This window comes from Mirounga leonina, unplaced genomic scaffold (genome assembly GCF_011800145.1).
Source record: "Mirounga leonina isolate KUSES-001 unplaced genomic scaffold, KU_Mleo_1.0 Mir_151, whole genome shotgun sequence".
NCBI classification, from domain to species: Eukaryota; Metazoa; Chordata; class Mammalia; order Carnivora; family Phocidae; genus Mirounga; species Mirounga leonina.
In genome coordinates this window covers 37,495,313-37,513,742 of record NW_023270377.1, presented here as the reverse complement: position 1 = coordinate 37,513,742, position 18,430 = coordinate 37,495,313, and the positions used below count along the sequence as shown (strand labels likewise).

Sequence of the window (18,430 nt, the reverse complement as noted above, 5' to 3'; positions counted from 1 at the left end):
TTTTCTTGCTCAACAGAAGGGTTAACTGCTAGTTGGCCCACTAGGAAAGCAGAAATTGTCCTCATGTTCCAACCCTACAGAAAAACTCCATTTCAATTCTAAAATTCCCAGGGAAGGAGCAAGGAAACTCTTGATTGGCCCAGCTTGGCTTAGGAGACTCAGCTCAATCAGCAGAGGCCAGTAGAAAAAAATCTTACTGTATAAAGTGGCTGTCAGAATCCCATGGCTGGAGTGAGGATGGTAGGTAAGAAAGTGAGCTTCAGCTTTTTAAAAGACACTTCCAAAGATGTTTACTACGGGAGCTTTTTTAATAGGCTGAAGGCCTAGAGGACAGAAAAAACAGCCATTCTCATTTTTCTTTCTAAAATAAACTTATGCTCAACTGCTATGTTGTTGTTACTCTGAATTGGAATAAGTATATTCCTGTATACAACACCTACCTTGCAGGTGATTCTCTGAGAGGAGCAGAGATAATATATCTACAGGATCCACACTGTACTTGGCACACAGTAGCATAGTAAACACTCAGCAAATGGTAGCTATGATTTTAAATGCTAAACAAATTCATGCAATGTCAACATTTTTTCTTAAAAGACTGCTAGAGAAATTTATTGTTTCCTATAAGGCTGTTCAGCACTTCAACTGGAGTCATAGTCCAGTGAGTTGTTTCTTTTGTTTTTAAAGGTTTTATTTATATGAGAGAGCAAGAGAGAGAGAGCACTAGCAGGAGGAAGAGGGAGAAGCAGGCTCCCCGCTGAGCAGGGAGCCCAATGTGGGGCTCGATCCCAGGACCCTGGGATCATGACCTGAGCTGAAGGCAGATGCCCAACCGACTGAGCCACCCAGGCACCCCAAAAGCCCAGTGAGTTTAATTCAAAAGAAAAACTCAGAACATAGAATACTCAATTCCATAGGATTCAAAGATATAAATCTAACTTAAACACTATCAGTTAGCTTTATCATTACCTGCAAATGGCATGAAATAAAATATATAAGCATGTGAAACAATTAATTTTAATTATAAAAATAGAATTTATTTAAATTATATACACATTTAAATACACACATGCAGAGTGCATGATACATTTACTTATTACATATGAATTTTGCTTTTCAACTACAAAGTTATGTATACAGGATAAAGAGGAGTTAAGAATTCCCAAAAAGCCCTCATTGTATTTCTTTGATCCTAAGTCTCTTACTTGTTTCCCTCCCACGATTAGACTGGGTCTTATAATCCACACGCACATTTATGACAGCATTTTTCCCCTAAAAAGAAACTCTCGAAAGCTGTTAGTAAACCAGTAGTATATCTTAAAAGTATTATCTTAGATTCAAGAACATACCATATTTAATAAAAAAATTTTAATCTACTTTTTGTAGTTTATCACAGCAATACTTTATTCCATACATATAATTCCCTAGTCTTCCTACATTCCTATTGATCTTGAAATGCAAACTAGATCACATTATTGAATGTGGTCCTGTCTTTTCTATTTTTTTGTCAGAAAGCCACCAACACTGGTAATGCATTTTTTTATCTGCCTCAGAACAGGATGTTTTGAATTATGCCAGCCTCCCAGGTCTCGATCTGTACAACTAAGATACATGCAGGTGAAAAGTAAAAGATTAACTCAATTATGTGTCTTCCTACCACATAACCACTTCAAATAATTTTCTTAGGAGCCAAGTGAATTACATAATTGTGTTGCTATGAGAAAGCGTCCCAATTGGTCTTTCCTTTAATAAGCAACCTCCTTTTCTATATAGTTGAGAAACTGCCTGTGCAATAGCAACAGAGCACAAATAAGTGGATGACTCAACATGATAATGTAGGCAGAAAATGCAGAAACATTTCTTTCAAATGAATATATACTCAAGTTGTGTATTTAAAGAACTGTATTGAGAGGTCACTTCTGCCCTACTACTGTATTCCAAGCACCCATCACAGGGCATGGTACACAGGTGTTTAGTACTGAATGCACAGATGAATAAATGGTATGAGTAAAAAATAAGCATATTTAACCCCAAGTTGGCTTAAAGGCTAACATTCTCCATTTCACCTTTGGGGACAATTTTACTAAAAAATACTAAAAGAAAATGACAGAAGAATGTACAAATTCTTATAGGAATGATAATTTTCCATATCAAAAGATTATCACATATTAAAAATTAAATACACAGATAATTCTGAAACTGTCATTTCCGGTTTGGGGTTAATACTAAGTAAGCCGTTAGAAAATACTGGTCCACACACAGAGCACCAATGCTTCTTTCTCAGTTGAGGTACTTTATATACAGCAATAGGTATACAAAAGCTTTTGAGCCATTCCAATGTTCCCACTGCTCTGATAAATGAGAGACAAGTTGTAGGCAATATCTCTTCGCAAGTCTAACTGGTCAACTTCTATACCCTAGGAGGAAAAATACATGAATGAGTTTTATATTTCAAACTGACAACCAGGACAATTTTATGGCAAATAATAGTTTCGTAAGTATTCAAATATTAAAATTCATGATACTAAAAAAAAAAGTGTAAAACTAGGCATATACCTTGGATCTAAATTTTATTAGGTAATGCTGATTCAGTTAATCACTGTAATAACTATATCATTAAATAATTTAAAATGTCTAACCAATAAGTTAAAAAGTCTCACCCAGAAGCAATAGCAGAATAAACTCCAGACGAAGTAAGAATTTTAAGATTAAGAAAATGAAACCATAAAAGAAAAAAATTATAGCTGAATAATATAATATAATCTTGGGTAGGAAAGGCCCTTCCAAGTATAATAGCAAAAGTAGAAACTATAAAGGAAAAGGTCAATAGATACAATTTCATTAGAAAACGTAAAACTTATGCACCTAAAAAAGGAATAAATTATAATACAAATGACCAGATGGGAAAAAAATACCTATACTATTTAGCAGAAAGGCCTAAGAAGGCATACACCAATTTAATAATATTATCCCAGGGGCGTATTACACCTTTTTTCCTACTTAAATAGCTAAGCAATGAACTCAATAGAGTAGGTTAGATCTATGTTTCTAAATCTTCCCCAATACAAAATTTTGGAGTCAACTATAAAAATATCTGCAACAATGAAAAATGATACCTATAAAGCTTAAGGAACAATACCTAAGGTATTTATGAAATAAAGAACACAAAAGTGCATATATTTCATCAGCATAACTGTAAAAGTATGTATTCATTTGTTTAATGACTAACATTGAACAAGAGTAATACAAAACAGTTGTGAGGGCATGTGAGAATTATGAGTGCAACTTAAAAAAATTAACAATGAAAACAATATTTTTCTCCAGAAATTAAGAATGAGACTTTATTTTTTTATTTCTTATTAAGTTAGTCACTATACAGTGCTCCTTGCAATACGTGCCCTCCTTAATACCCATCACCGGGCTAGCCCATCCCCCCGCCCCCTTACCCTCTGAAATACTCAGTTTGTTTCCCGGAAGCCATAGTCTCTCATGGTTCATCTCCCCCTCTGATTTCCCCTTCATTTTTCCCTTCCTTTTCCTAATTGCCGGGAATGACCAGCATCCCCAAGGCATTCCAGCAGCAGAGTGGTCACGCAGGCCTCAACATTCCAAAGGCCTACGCCCTTCTCCAAAACCTTCCCTCGCCTCCAGCAGCCTCTGTTACATTTTAGCAAGCCAGCTATTATGGCTGATTTCATGCTTTACACTAACCCCAACACCTAATGTCCTCCATGCTATTCCTCATGTTCTACGTATAAGTGAAAGCATATAATTGTCTTTCTCTGACTGACTTATTTTACTTAGCATAATCCCCTCCAGTTCCATCCATGTCGATGCAAATGGTGGGTATTCATCCTTTCTGATGGCTGAGTGATATTCCATTGTATATATGGACCACATCTTCTTTATCCATTCGTTTGTTGAAGGGCATCTCGGCTCCTTCCAGTTTGGCTATTGTGGACATTGCTGCTATGAACATTGGGGTGCAGGTACCCCTTCAGAACACTACGTTTGTATCTTTGGGGTAAATACCCAGTAGTGCAATTGCTGGGTCATAGGGTAGCTCTATTTTTAACTTTTTGAGGAATGTCCATGCTATTTTCCAAAGTGGCTGTACCAACTTACATTGCCACCAACAGTGTAAGAGGGTTCCCTTTTCTCCACATCCTCTCCAACATTTGTTGTTTCCTACCTTGTTAATTTTTGCCATTCTAACTGGTGTAAGGTGGTATCTCAATGACGTTTTGATTTGAATTTCCCTGATGGTTAATGATGTTGAACATTTTTTCACGTGTCTGTTAGCCAAGAATGAGACTTTAAACACAGATTATCATAGTACTAGCAACACTTTACCCTGTATTACATTATCTTAAACAAAACTACATTTATACTGGTCTTTCATCTTTTTAGAGAAATACGTTAGTTACACTTGAACTTGAAAATGAACAATGGCTATATTACTCAATACTCAGGCTTTGTGTCTACCAGCTCATCCCTGTAAACCAGGGGGGCTACCTTAAGGTAACTGAAATGGTCATAACCATAAGTTGTGTATGTCCACAGGGTTGCTGATCAGGTCACAAGGCCAGAATGACAAAGATCTACTTGTTGCTTTTTCTTTATTGAATACATTCAATAAAGAAAAAATACATTCTAATACATAATTTATTTCACTGTCTGGGCTACGACATGAGCTAACTGCACTTACCTATAGATGAAATGAAGTGACTCATCAGTTTTTAAAGTAAATCATACAGGGGCGCCGGGGTGGCTCAGTTGGTTAAGCACCAACTCTTGATTTTGGCTCAGGTCATGATCTCAGGGTCATGAGATCAAGCCTCACGTCAGACTCCGTGCTCAGCACAAAGTCTGCTTGAGATTCTCTCCCTCCCTCTCCCTTTGTCCCTACCTCTGCTTGCGAGCTCTCTCTAATAAATAAATAAAATCTTAAAAAAAAAAAAAAAAAAGCAAAAGTAAATCATACAATACCTCTACCACAAATGGAGGGAGTTCCAGGGCCTTCTGATAATAGTGGATTGCAAGATGAATCAGCCCCAGTTGGTGAAGGCCACGGCCCAAATTATAGAATGATTCCTGGCAAGGTCCACGTATACTGAGGTATCGATTAAGAAAGGAAAAGCCCTACCGAAAAGATAAACAATTCAGTATTATAATCATTTGACAAGTACATATTTGAACCAATATATGTGCCAGGTATATCCTGTACAGAATACAATTTAAAAAAGAGACATCCTAAAAGAACATATGTCTGTAGTGTAAGTGCCATATCAACAGTGTAGTCAAGAGCTCTTCTGAAGATATAAAAGATTTTTTTTAAGCTAAGGACAAAAATAGTCACAGAAAACAAAGCCAAATGTCACAACTGTCAAAGATCCATAATCTATAAGAACACAGGATTTTTTTTTGAAGGTTCCAAGTTGGCTTTTGTGACATTAGAGGCCAATAAACTTTTTGATTCAAGATGTCTAAAACCTTGAGCAAAATATAAAATCTGAGCCCTTACAATAATTTTAGAAAGGTTTCTTCTCAGGGAGAAGACGCTTTCTGGGTAAATGGTTTCCTCTCAGGACCTTAATAACTTCTTAACCCAAAAAACTTAATTTTTTTTTTCCCTGAAAGCTTCTGACTCAAAGACTTTATGGAAAAACTGGTTATTTCAGAGCACAGCTATAATAATGCAGGCTCCATGTGTGTCACAGTGTCCAAAAGCAACTTGCTTCTTTACCTCCTCCTGTATTAATTTCCCCCTTTAATGTAGCTTCAAGTTACCAGCCACAGAAAGTTACATACTGCAAAAGTACGTGTCCTATGTTAAGTAATTAAATAAATATATTATCTGTGAATAGAGAATATAAAATGCAACTATTCCCTGGGTGATCTGCTTTCTAATAAATGGTCACAAATTTTTCTTCATAAATAAATAAACAAATAATAAAAATTAATGAATTCTTTAGAATTAAAGCATTTTAGGGATAAAAATAATTATGTTCACTAAACAAATCATACTTTCTGCATAATAAAAGAACCTACTTATGTATAGGAATATGACCTGTATGCCACTGAAAATTATGGTTCTCTGTTAAGAGAGAAATATCAAATTTTAAAATGACAAAGTGCAAAAATCTGAGGAAGAATAGTAAGTAAACCCAGATGAACTACTGCAACCCAAAGAAACCTGCAAGTCACTTTATCTCTTAGGTACTATGAATCATCAAATATAAAAACTACAAAAATATCACAAAAAATTTTTAATGAAATAGAAACAAGAGTTCTTTTTACATTAAGTATGTTACATTTCAAACATTTTTATCACATTATTCACTAAAGGGCCCAAGTATACACTGTCTATAAAATACTAAATACAGATAGAAGAAATCATAAAGGATTTTACTTTCATGGTATAATATAAAGGTAGGAAAGACAGTAAAACATATGAAATTAGTTTGCTTTTAAAGTACTCCAAAGGGAAACAAACTGGTCATGTAGCATGAAGAAATAGATTCACAAGAAATTAAAACAATTTAAGATGTTGGTTTTTACAATAAAACTTGTTTTTAGAAACTCTAATGGAAAATGTTTAACACACACAAAAGTACAGAGATTAAGACAACAAACTTCCAGATACCCATCTCCTGCTGTTTGATCTCTACCAATTAAAAACTGCTGTTTAACTATAAAAGTGATTTGAAATTTAGCTTCTAAATTACTTTGAAGTATATAAATTTTTTCCTTACCAGGCCAAAAAACTACATATTTTAACTATTTAATAATGAGTCAATCCATAAAAATTTCCTGTCAGTATTTACCAGAATATAAGTTTCAAGAAGGCAAGGAATTCTGCCTATATACTCCCTGCTATATGCCCAGTTCCCAGCATAGTGCATGTTCATTACGTATTTAATTTTTTTTTTTTTTTAAAGATTTTATTTATTTGACAGAGAGAGACACAGCGAGAGAGGGAACACAAGCAGGGGGAGTGGGAGAGAGACAAGCAGGCTTCCCGTGGAGCAGGGAGCCCGAGGCGGGGCTCGATCCCAGGACCCTGGGATCATGACCTGAGCCGAAGGCAGACGCTTAACGACTGAGCCACCCAGGTGCCCCATGTATTTGTTTAATTTATAAGCAATCCTATATTACTTAATATAGCAAAAATATCCATTAAGAGAGAAAAAAAAGCACAGAGCAAGAAGTAGATAAATTTCACAAATAAATACCCAAGAAAAGGAAAATTTCTGGATTTTTTGTTTTTACTTTTTATTATGAAAATTTTCAAATATACAAAAGTAAAGAGAACATTATAATGAACCCCAATACCAGCTTTAACAATTATCATCATTTGAATTTAGGCTTTCTTTTAACCATTTTACTTTAAAAAAACAAAAAATCCTTTACTCAATCCTGCTACTCCATTCAAGCCAACATTTTCTTTCCTTCCATAACTACTTAAAAAAACATGTCTTTAAAATGCATCAAACATGTGAACATAAAAACAACACAAAAGTTTTAAAGATACAGTGGTGAACAAAACAGACTCCCTGATCTCTTGGAATTTATATTCTTTTTTTTTTTTTTTTTTTTTTGAGAGAGAGAGAGAACGTGCACCTCATCGTGGGGGTGGGGCCGGGAAGGGCAGAGGGAGAGAGAGAATCTTAGGCAGGCTCTAGTCCACTTCTCCAAGATCATGACCTGAGCTGAAATCAAGAGTCAGATGCTAAACCAACTGAGCCACACAGGAATCCCTGGAGTTTATATTCTTATTAGAGAACACAAGCTATATAAAAAAGTAAACAAGAAAATAAAAAGGCTAATTTAAAATTGCTGTAAGAACCAAGAAAGCTTTGGGGCGCCTGGGTGGCTCAGTCATTAAGCGTCTGCCTTCAGCTCAGGTCATAGTCCCAGGGTCCTGGGATCAAGCTCCACATTGGGCTCCCTGCTCAGTGGGGAGCCTGCTTCTCCCTCTCCCACTCACCCTACTTGTGCTCTCTCTCTCTCGCTGTGTCTCTCTCTGTCAAATAAATAAATAAAATCTTAAAAAAAAAGAAAGAACCAAGAAAGCCTTAAAAGAGCAATTTGTTGGTGATGATATAAGGAAACAGTCACATAGTCACATGTTCATACATTATTGTATGTATATATTATATATATTTTTAAATGGATTTACAATAAATCATTCAGGACCTAGAAGGCTGGAGGCCTCAGGGACTCTAGAGTATAAGGACGCCTCCAGATTCTGCTCTGTCTTCTTTCTTTATGATCTGGCTGTGTCCCCTTTCTACATGGCTGCATAAGCCTTAGCCAGGAACACCACTAGATGTTGAGTCCCTGAGTGCTGAATACAGGATAGGTGCTGGGAACTCTCACCATGTATACTAAGCAGGTATTACTTTTGAAGTAGGACAATAAAAGCGTTAAGTATATTCATTTTAAAAGAACATAAAACCAAGAATTGAGAAATCCAAATGAATTACCTGCACAGTAAGAGCATGTCTCCTTAATACATACTTCTGAGATGCCATGTGAATAAACGTTAGGCCTATACAGAGGCTATAGAGAGGTTCGTGGGGATGGGTGCGAAAGGCTTGCACATATTGTCCTGAAAAAAGAACAGTGATGTCAGATGGTGTGACATAAGCTTGGTTCCTTATTTCTTCATTTATTCAAATATATGTTATGGCTAAGCAGTACTGATTTTTAACATATGCAAGGTGTGCTTTCTAAAATATCAACCAGATACACATTAATTTGAATTTTAAATCAATGTATAAAATATAGCAAAATTAGGAGGATTTACCTATAAATGTATCCTGACTACAAAGATTAAATATGAGCAACTAAAAGTAACTTTCTTTTAGGCACAGCTAGACACTTCCATGTAGAATAATATTTCTAAAATAAACTATCAATTGTGATCATAAAATCTATTTTATGATCTTAAATCTATTTTAAAAGAAACAAGGGAACATGTCTTTTGGCAAATTCTTTTGTAAAATTAATTGATCTGTCTTATAAATTCAAATACAATGGATCATGGAGGTAAGAAAAAGAAAAATAGTTTTGTTTTTTAGATTATGGGTGTTGTTTCCCAAATGTAGCACTATTTTGTTTTTCCTGAGAAAAAGATGTTTTCCTTGTTTCCATGTATTCTATATATGCAATTATTCCATGTCAAACAAAAGCTTAGCCATATGAGAGAGGGAATTTAAAAAAATTTTTAACTAAATTTTCTTATAAAGGGATGATCTATAATTTATCATATATAGATAAAAGCTTCCATTCTTTCCAGCTTCTATGCCAGAAGAAACTGCACCACAGAATCTCTTTAGCAGCACAGATGGTAGACTGCCATTTGGACTTTCTATTTTTACCTCTATAAAAGGTCCTGAATTTAAGACAATATAAATCTCTATTTTATATTTCTCAACATTAAACAATTCCAAAAAGCACACACAGTGGAGGACAGTTTCAACATCTGATGTTTAAGGTTACCGGCTGAACAATTATAAAAATACCAGCCATACACGAAGAAACACTGAAAGTTTTTAAATAGCCAACATCCCAGTTTACCCAGAAGTGAACCTGGCAACACTAGCTTTTAGGCACCAAGAAACGCATGCTCATTTTAAGTTTAAACATTTGGCCAGATATTTTTCTATGTGTTTGCTTCTGATTCATTATACAGAAAATTTCAAGTGATTAATTAATTTTCCGTGAGTTTAATTAGAACCAGCAAGCACCATGTAAATAAATCTTGACATAAAGACCTGTCTCCTAGAGGAACAAACTATCAGCAAATCTTAAATCCTTTTTTTGTACTACAACAAATTAAAATCAGGTGGCAAAGCATCCACAATTAATGAAAATTATTTTAAAAGCAAGCCGGGGCGCCTGGGCAGCTCAGTTGGTTAAGCTTCTGGTTCTTGATTTTGGTTCAGGTCATGATCTCAGGGTTGTGAAATAGAGCCCTGTGTTGGGCTCCATGCTGGGTGTGGAGCCTGCTTAAGATTCTCTCTTGCTTTCTCTCTGCCCCTCCCCCAGCTCATGCATGCTCCCTCTCTTAAAGAGAGTGGGGGGCCATGGCTCAGTCGGTTAAGCATCTGCCTTTGACCCTGATCAAGCCCCACATCGGGTTCCCTGCTCAGTGGGGAGCCTGCCTCTCCCTCTCCCTCTGCTGGCTGCTCCCCCTGCTTGTGTGCTCTCTCTCTCTAATAAATAAATAAAATCTTCAAAATTAAAAAAAAAAACAAAACCAAGCCTAAGCAGGGACAATTGTGGACTTTTAAATGAATTATGACTTACTCCAGCCTTTTGAAACCAAAGCTTCATAAGGAAAATAAATATTAATTATTATCATTGTTGCTAATAGCTACTTATTATGTGCCAGACATTTTAAAAAATACTTTATATTAACTCATTTAATTTTCACAATAATTTATAAGGTAGGTCCAATTATTACCTCCATTTCAGAGATAAAGAAACTGAGGCAGGGAGAGGTAGAATAACTTGTCACGAGGAAGCCACTATTTAAACACAGGTAGTTCCACTCCAGAGGCCTAGCTGTTAACCACCACTCCATCCACACTTGACAAAGTCATGTCCAGGACACTTACCAAGTGCATGCTTAAAACTACCAGATACAAATGCATTGTGTCCATTTAAGACACACAGGGCATGATTATCTGGGTTTTTCAGCATTAGGCGAAGACAGAAGCGATGATGTCGTACTTCTTGGGAGTGCATGGTAACCTGATTAAAAATGTTCCAGAGCTGAGGTTTATTGACATTTTCCATTACCATTACCCTAAAATTGCAGGAAGAGGGTGAGGATAAAAAATCATGTAAAAAGAAAAACTTCTGATTTCTAAGAATGAAATCCTTCAGTGCAGCAACATCTTCCAAGGAAAAGCAGAGTGTCTCAGGGTATTTAAGCAGAAACATTTACACAAAGATTTTTCCCAGAAAATGCTGCTTAAGTTAGTATTTCTATATCTTGCTTGTTCTTTTCAACAAAACTTTTAAACAACAACAAAAAATCAAATAGTTTAAATTTCACCATTTCTACCCCTGACCCTACAGCTGCAGTACAATGAATAGTGAATAATAGCTAATAATAATGTGTGCCAGACATTGTTAAAAGGCCTTATATATAATAATTCACTTAACTCTCACAATAATCCTACCAGGTGGTAGTATTATGATATCCATTTTATAAATGGGGAGACTAAGGCACAAGAGGTTGAATATATGAGAGGGGATGCCACTGAGAATCACCAATGAACTGAATTAACGAGTAAGCAACAAGAGAGTTAAAACAAAACTTATTAATTCTTGAGCATAAGAGACTAAGTCAAAGTAAATAACATACTCTTTCAAAGAATCTAAAATAAGCTATTAGAAAATTACCTGATATAGTTGTATGCCTTTCTGAAATTTTTGTCCAGTATTGCAGCAGAAAGACCAAAGTATTCTAGTTCTTTGCGTTTTTGCTTGTCATCATAAAATGAATAATATTCCAATGAAGAATCCACAAGTAACTCAGCCTCCTGAAATCGGGATAGGTCACACAAGCAGTATATGGCCTTCAACAGAAGGTTCCACCAGTCATCTTTTGTCAAGACACTCGTGAGTACAGCAAATATTGCTAAAATGATGCCAGTGACAATCAGTTAGGACACTATATTTTCAGAAAGAGCAGTATTAGAAAAATTCATATTATCAATTTTAAGGTTAAATTTAATAGTCACAGTCCTATGGGCCTGAATTCTTGCCAACACTCTTCTGACAATATGAGAAGTGGATAGTTGCTTGTTTACACTACTTCAATACCACCCTTTCTGCTCTGCCTAACAATCTGCAATCCCAGGTAATTCTTACTTTGGATTTGTCCAGCTACCTCATTTATATCTCTCAGTGCTAGCTAGGATATATGGTCCTCTAGGGCAGAACAAGTGTGTGTTCCATAACTGAGGTCAGATACAGGATTCTACCCATACAAAGCATTCAAATGTTTGTTTAACAAAGGACTTGAAATTCATACTTTGAGATTTGGATTGTTCTTGATCTTTTTGTAATCTTAATTTTCTTTTCTCTCCCTCAATATTTCCTTCCTTAAAAATCTTGCCTTATTTGTCTGTAAGAAGCCCCCTTTTTATAAATTTGTAATTCTTGAGAAATATCGAAAGCCACAAAAATATTTTAGTCTTTGACCCAGAATTCTGAGACTCTATTCTACACAAGTAGTCAAAAATATGGATATAGGGGCGCCTGGGTGGCTCAGTCGGTTAGGCGTCTGCCTTCGGCTCAGGTCATGATCCCAATGTCGTAGGATCGGGCCCCGCGTCGGGCTCCTTACTCGGCGGGGAGCCTGTTCTCCCTCTCCCTCTGCCTGCCTGCCTGTCTGCCTACTTGTGATCTCTTGCTCTCTGTCAAATAAACAAAATCTTAAAAATATATATATATACGGATATATAGGCATGAAGATGCTCACTACAGTATTATCTATAAAAGAAAATTATCAGAAGCAACCATATATCAAAAAATAATAAGGGAATAAAGTATGGAACTGCTATCCAATGGAATATTACACATTCCTTAATGATAACAGCTATGAAGAGAAGAGAGCAACATGAGAAAACATCTGTGAGAAAATGCTGAGTGAAAAAATCAGAGTATAAAGATGCATGTAACATAAAGAGGCCCTGTAGTCTATCCTGGTACACACCAGTGTAATGTGATCCCCACCATGAGGAAATGAACTAACAAAAAAAACCTTATGAGCCTAAGAAAAACCAACAATAGACCTGAAATGAGAAAATACTGAAAGAAAAAAACAGGTAGGATCACATATACAGAAAAATATAACTTAAGGAAATACAGTCTTAAACGCATGAAGCAGAGTCTACCTTTGGATGGGCCCAGAATCCATGGACTGTTGAAATGGCAGGCCTCTGAGGCATTTATGGCTAGATTATGAGCAGCTGACCCTCGTTCCTCTCCTGACTCTCCTCCCCTGCAAAACCTTGCTTAATTTTAGGTCCTTAAAATGTGCTTATAGAGATTCAGCTCTTCTGGATTCTAAAATCTTATGCCAGGCACACTGCCATGCCTGTAACAATTATTTAATAATGTCTACTGAATTAATTAACAATGAAATAATTTTCTGCCAGACTGATACCTCCAGTTTAGACCCTTTTCAAGTTTTCTGAGTAATAATGTCACCCAAACTTACTTGATGCATTACCAGCTAAAAATAGACGTCTTTTAAAATCGTATTACTTGAGACTGGGTCAAAGCAATTTAGTTTCAGAGTTTCTATGACTATTGCAAAAAAATGAATTTAACAGAGAATGAAACATGTAACTGAAGTCAGTGGATAAATATAGTAATTTATATTGCCATCTAATCTTCACAAATTTCTTAAAATAAGGTATATTTTCTTTTTAAAAAGTCAAAAGTTCTGTTTAGTTTTTTCACGGAAGATTCAAGCAGATGTTTTCCTTTTAATTTTTAGAAGTTAAAGTATTTACATAACCTTCCTTTCTTTTTTAACATCAAATGAGTTTATTATACTTAAGGGATCTGGATTAGAAAATTTCATTTTATTTGAAAAGGGTATTATTTTCAATTAGGTTACTATCAGGTGATACTTCATGAATATTTTTTCAACTCAGCCAAATTTTATGTAATAAAGCAAATGAAAGAATTACCTTTTGCATCACAATTTGCTGTCTCTTGGTCACTGTTGTCTGATATTTTGTCTCTTGACACTTTAATAAGGTAGAGATGCCTCTCTCCAGATTTGGAACTAGATATCAAACAAACTTGGGCTCTATTCATTGCTACCTGAATTAAAGATAAAAATTTGAGTTTTTTAGTCATATAATTTCTTTTTAATATTTTATTTCTAAGTAATCTCTACACCCAACGCAGGGCTCAAACTCACAACCCCAAGATCAAGAGTTGCAAGCTCTACCGACTAAGCCAGCCAGGTGCTCCAGTGATATAACTTTTTAAAGAAAATCTATGGAGCAGGGGGGGCAGGGTGACTGGGTGGCTCAGCAGGTTAAGCCTCTGACTTCTCAGGTCATGATCTCAGAGTCCTGGGATTGAGCCCCAGGACATTGAGCACTGTGCTCAGCGTGGAGTCTGCTTGTCCCTCTCCCTCTGCTCACACACTCACTCTCTCTCTGAAACAAATAAAATCTTAAAAAAAAAAAAAGAAAAAGAAAATCTCTGGGAAGGAAGTATTGCAGGTGTGCCTGAACTCTTAGTAGGAAAAAAAAAAAAAAAGGCCAAAGCATTGTGTATTTAAACACCTAAAAGAGAATGAATAGACTTATTTTTTTCTTACCAGAGGAATTTAGATCACACCTTAGAAGGGAAAAAGAAGTTACATAAATTAACTTATACACACACACACACAACTACTTACAGTCTAGTGCAAAAACGCGAGACTCAGAAATGATGTCACATGTGGAAAACATTTTTGCCAAGCGAACAATTTTGGCATGTGGTAGTGTCCAGAAGGCCAATAATTGATTATGCTATGGTTCTCGCTTTTCTAGATATGTACTCACAAAGATTTTATTTCACTTACTCTACAGTCAAGTTTACACTTTCGTGTAGAACTTTAAATTACAGTTGACCCTTGAACAACATAGGTTTAAATTGCAGATTCACTTATACATGAATTTTTTATAGTACAGTACTGTAAATGTTATTTTCTCTTCCTTCTAATTTTCTTAACATTTTTTTTTTCTCCAGCAAGGAGAATACAGTATATAATACATATAACATACAAAATACGTGTTAATCAACTGTTCATGTTATCAGTAAGACTTCCATTCAATAGTAGGCTATCAGTAGTTAAGTTTTTAGGAAGTCAAAAGTTATACATGGATTTCCAACTGTGTTAGGGTTGGTGCCCCTAATTACCATGTTGTTCAAAGGTTAACTGTACATACCATTAACTTCTAAATCTTCTGTCTGTATCTGACTTTCATTTTTAAAAATTTAATAGCTATAATCTATGTTTAAATCAAATTCTAAACATTTAAAAAGTCAACAATGCTAATATACAGAAAGACCATTACCCACCTTTAAAAGCATGGCTAACATGGTAAGTAAGGTGTCCACATAACCACACATTTTGCCTTGAGAAAACAGCAGAGTAGAACGATGAAGCAGTAACTTCAGTTCCTAAATAAATGAGCACATGATAATGAATGTGACAAGATTCCTTTCTGCAAGTTGTTTTGTTTGCACAGAAAAGTTTTATTTTAGAAATCAAACCTTAACATTTGCTTTATGATCTTTCACAACTTAAGATCCAATATTTTAGATACTGTAATTTATAATGTCTAACAAGAGGCTGAAACTTAAGATTCAAAATCACTTTCAAAAAAGCTGAATTTAATACACTCAAATAAACTTTTTGGATATATGCTATAGACATCCTTAATGGAGGAAAATGTTCAAAAATATAATCTACCAAGAAAAACTTCCTGTTATGTGACAGAGTCTACCTGCTGTGCAGCATTTGCATCTTGTGCTAAAGTATCTGGATCATACATTGGTTCCAGAGCTTCCAGAGCTTTCTCAGGACGGCCCAGCTGCTGCTGAAGGGTGGAAAGTGAAATTCTTGCATCCAAATGAAGAGGGGCCAGATCAACCACTTTGCCATAGCTTTCCGCAGCACGTTCCATATAGCCTAAGGCCTTTAAACATTCTAAGATGATGTTAAAATAAAGCATAAATATGATCTACAGATTTGTAAGCTTGCCAAGATTATTTTTCCATTTTAAAGAAACATTACAGCAATATAAAAAGAATTAAAACAAAAATGAAATGCGTATTTCTAGTACTTTAAAACAACTAACCCTTCTAGTCTCCATCTATTGACTGATCAATCTATCGATTTCTCTAACTAAATCCAAATAGCTACAGGGATATAAACAACATATACATACACTTTGGGGTTCTGCTTTATTCACTTAGCATTAAGCTTTCAACACTTCCCACGTCTTCCTTACCACTTTGAATGGTTATAACATTCAACTGATTATTTATTTCACCATACTATATGACTGATATTTAGGTTATTTCCAAATTTTTACTCTAATAAATAACACGGTAGTAAACATTTTCATGTATATAAGTTTAAAAACTGGCAAACCAATTTAGCCCACAGACGTCTTTTTTAAGCCACAGTGTTGTTAAAAACAATACGTGGTCTACATTTTTTTAAATTAGGATTTTTATGAACTCCCAAGTTACTGGATTCTTTTGAAAAATGTGGACTTGAGAAAGAGCAGCAGCATCCTTTAGAGAGGGTTCTCCAGGTTTTCCCCCTACCCTTGAACTTCTTCACTTGCCCAATTCACTCATTTGCTACTTGCCAGGCTCCTAGCTTTTGTGATCCCCAATATGAACTACCTCCCCTCATCTCACTCAATTATTTCCTCAGGATAAGTTCTCAGAAGGGGGATTATTGGGCTCTATTGCTCAAATTTTATGTCAATTAATCATTAAGTCCCATCAGTTGAACTCTACACTGTAAGAGTGACAACACTAATCTAGGATTTTTTCATCTCATTCCTTTTTCACTGCAATTCCCTCCTAGAATGGTACTTTTGCCTCCAATTGCTTTCTTAAATCTCAAATTTCTCAACTCTCTGCTGAGTATCATCTTTAGGTTAAACTTTGATAACAGGCAATAAAAACTCCCAACTCCCTGCTTATGTCTTTAAAATTCAAATACCATAAATAATGTAAGTTTTTAAGATGGTATCACATTTGTATTTATGTTCAGTCATCCAAACAGTGAAGAGTTATCATTAAATGTTTTTTTGCAATTTCATATCTGTGATATGTCGCAAAACAACCCAAATTGTCAATCAATGCTTCTCTAGTTATAGTGTACTTTCAACCATTATGTAATATTTTAAGAACTATTAGAACTATTCTGCCATCATGCAGTATTTTAGACACAGACTATTCAAATTTTAATGCCATCTTTTATGTGGACTCAATATGAAATCCTACTAGAATATTTTTTGGCTTTCATACATTTAAGAAATTTAGTTGTTTTTCTTAAGCTATTTTTCCACTGTATTTCAGATTATTATAAATTTAGATACAATAAAATGAAATGATACACAAAACCCAATCTTGAGCATATCTGCAGCTCAAAGAACACTGAAAATACATTAACTTTTTTTTCTCAAAATAACATTAATATAAATTCATTAAAACTCTTTAAAATTAGACTGCACCCCAAGTCTGATTATCTATTACTAGAAATCAGAGCCTATGGTTAAGACAGGTAAAAGACATATACAAGGTATTTTTAACAAGGACATGTTAGTCCTACTTCATTCTGGTACCATTAAATGAATCATTCTTACAAAGCATTAGTGTGGGGGAAATCATGTAGTGGCATACCAAAACAATTTAAAATACTGACATTCGTCAGATTATTGAATCACTATGTTGTACATCTGAAACTAATGTAACTTGTCAACTATACTCAAAAAACAAGCAAACAAAAAAACCTGATTTTCAAAAACTGCCCTGAAACCAGAAACTTTCACTTTCACCAAGACATTAATATTTTAAAATAATTATTACCATCTTGAAAGTAAGTTCTTGCCTGCTTATATGATTAAAACTTCTCCCTCCCACAAAAAATTATTACCTGCATGCCGAAGCCAAACTACTGCAAGGTTGTATCTTTCAGAGCAGACTAGTGCACTAAGGAGGGGAAGTGCAGAATTATATTCACCAACATCCAGAAAAGCTTCAGCAACATCTAGATAGAGGTCTCCCATATCTTCAGGATTCTGTTCCACTAGTGTTGTCAAAAGAGGCTAGACCGCAAAAATAAAAGGCTGAAGTTACACATTCATTACAAATATGCATATCTATGTATATTTCTCTTTTTACATATCTGTCAGTTATCTGAGGCAAGCCTAAAAGCAAGGTTTAATGAAAACAGCTTTAAATAATCATTTTTCTATTAATTTCTGTATCTCTATTAAAAAGAACTCATACTGCCATCATTCACTCATTTAACACATTACTTTTGAAGCCTGTTATAAGCAGACATGGAGGAGCTAAGATAACACTGACCTGCTATGCTCTTCCTCTGCCAAGTCAAACATACCCAAGCTTCAGGGCCTCTACGTTTGCTGATATTTCTGTCATTATTCAAATGTCACCTTTTCAGAGAGGTCTTTCCTGACCACCCTATTTAAAATTGCAACTCCTGGGGCGCCTGGGTGGCTCAGTTGTTAAGCGTCTGCCTTTGGCTCAGGTCATGATCCCAGGGTCCTGGGATCGAGCCCCATATCGGGCTCCCTGCTCCGTGGGAAGCCTGCTTCTCCCTCTCCCACTCCCCCTGCTTGTGTTCCCTCTC

The 18,430-nt window shown here is 35.4% G+C and overlaps 1 protein-coding gene across 3 annotated transcripts in view; it reads right to left on the bottom strand.

The window, feature by feature from the left end:
- Window positions 1-1,240: 1,240 nt before the first annotated feature.
- GTF3C3 (general transcription factor IIIC subunit 3) overlaps window positions 1,241-18,430 on the bottom strand; it is a 39,027-nt gene continuing 21,837 nt past the window's right edge. The window contains exons 10-18 of one of the 3 annotated variants that reach the window (XM_035007485.1): window positions 17,711-17,882; window positions 15,540-15,742; window positions 15,112-15,213; window positions 13,722-13,857; window positions 11,419-11,656; window positions 10,626-10,816; window positions 8,487-8,611; window positions 4,987-5,139; window positions 1,241-2,414 (exon numbers count right to left, since the gene is read on the bottom strand). In XM_035007485.1, coding sequence (XP_034863376.1) covers window positions 2,292-2,414; window positions 4,987-5,139; window positions 8,487-8,611; window positions 10,626-10,816; window positions 11,419-11,656; window positions 13,722-13,857; window positions 15,112-15,213; window positions 15,540-15,742; window positions 17,711-17,882 — 1,443 coding nt within the window. In that variant the 3' untranslated portion in view covers window positions 1,241-2,291. Of the gene's footprint in view, window positions 2,415-4,986; window positions 5,140-8,486; window positions 8,612-10,625; window positions 10,817-11,418; window positions 11,657-13,721; window positions 13,858-15,111; window positions 15,214-15,539; window positions 15,743-17,710; window positions 17,883-18,430 lie in introns of those variants that run through there. The other 2 variants (XR_004679630.1, XM_035007486.1) reach the window with 2 other exon arrangements.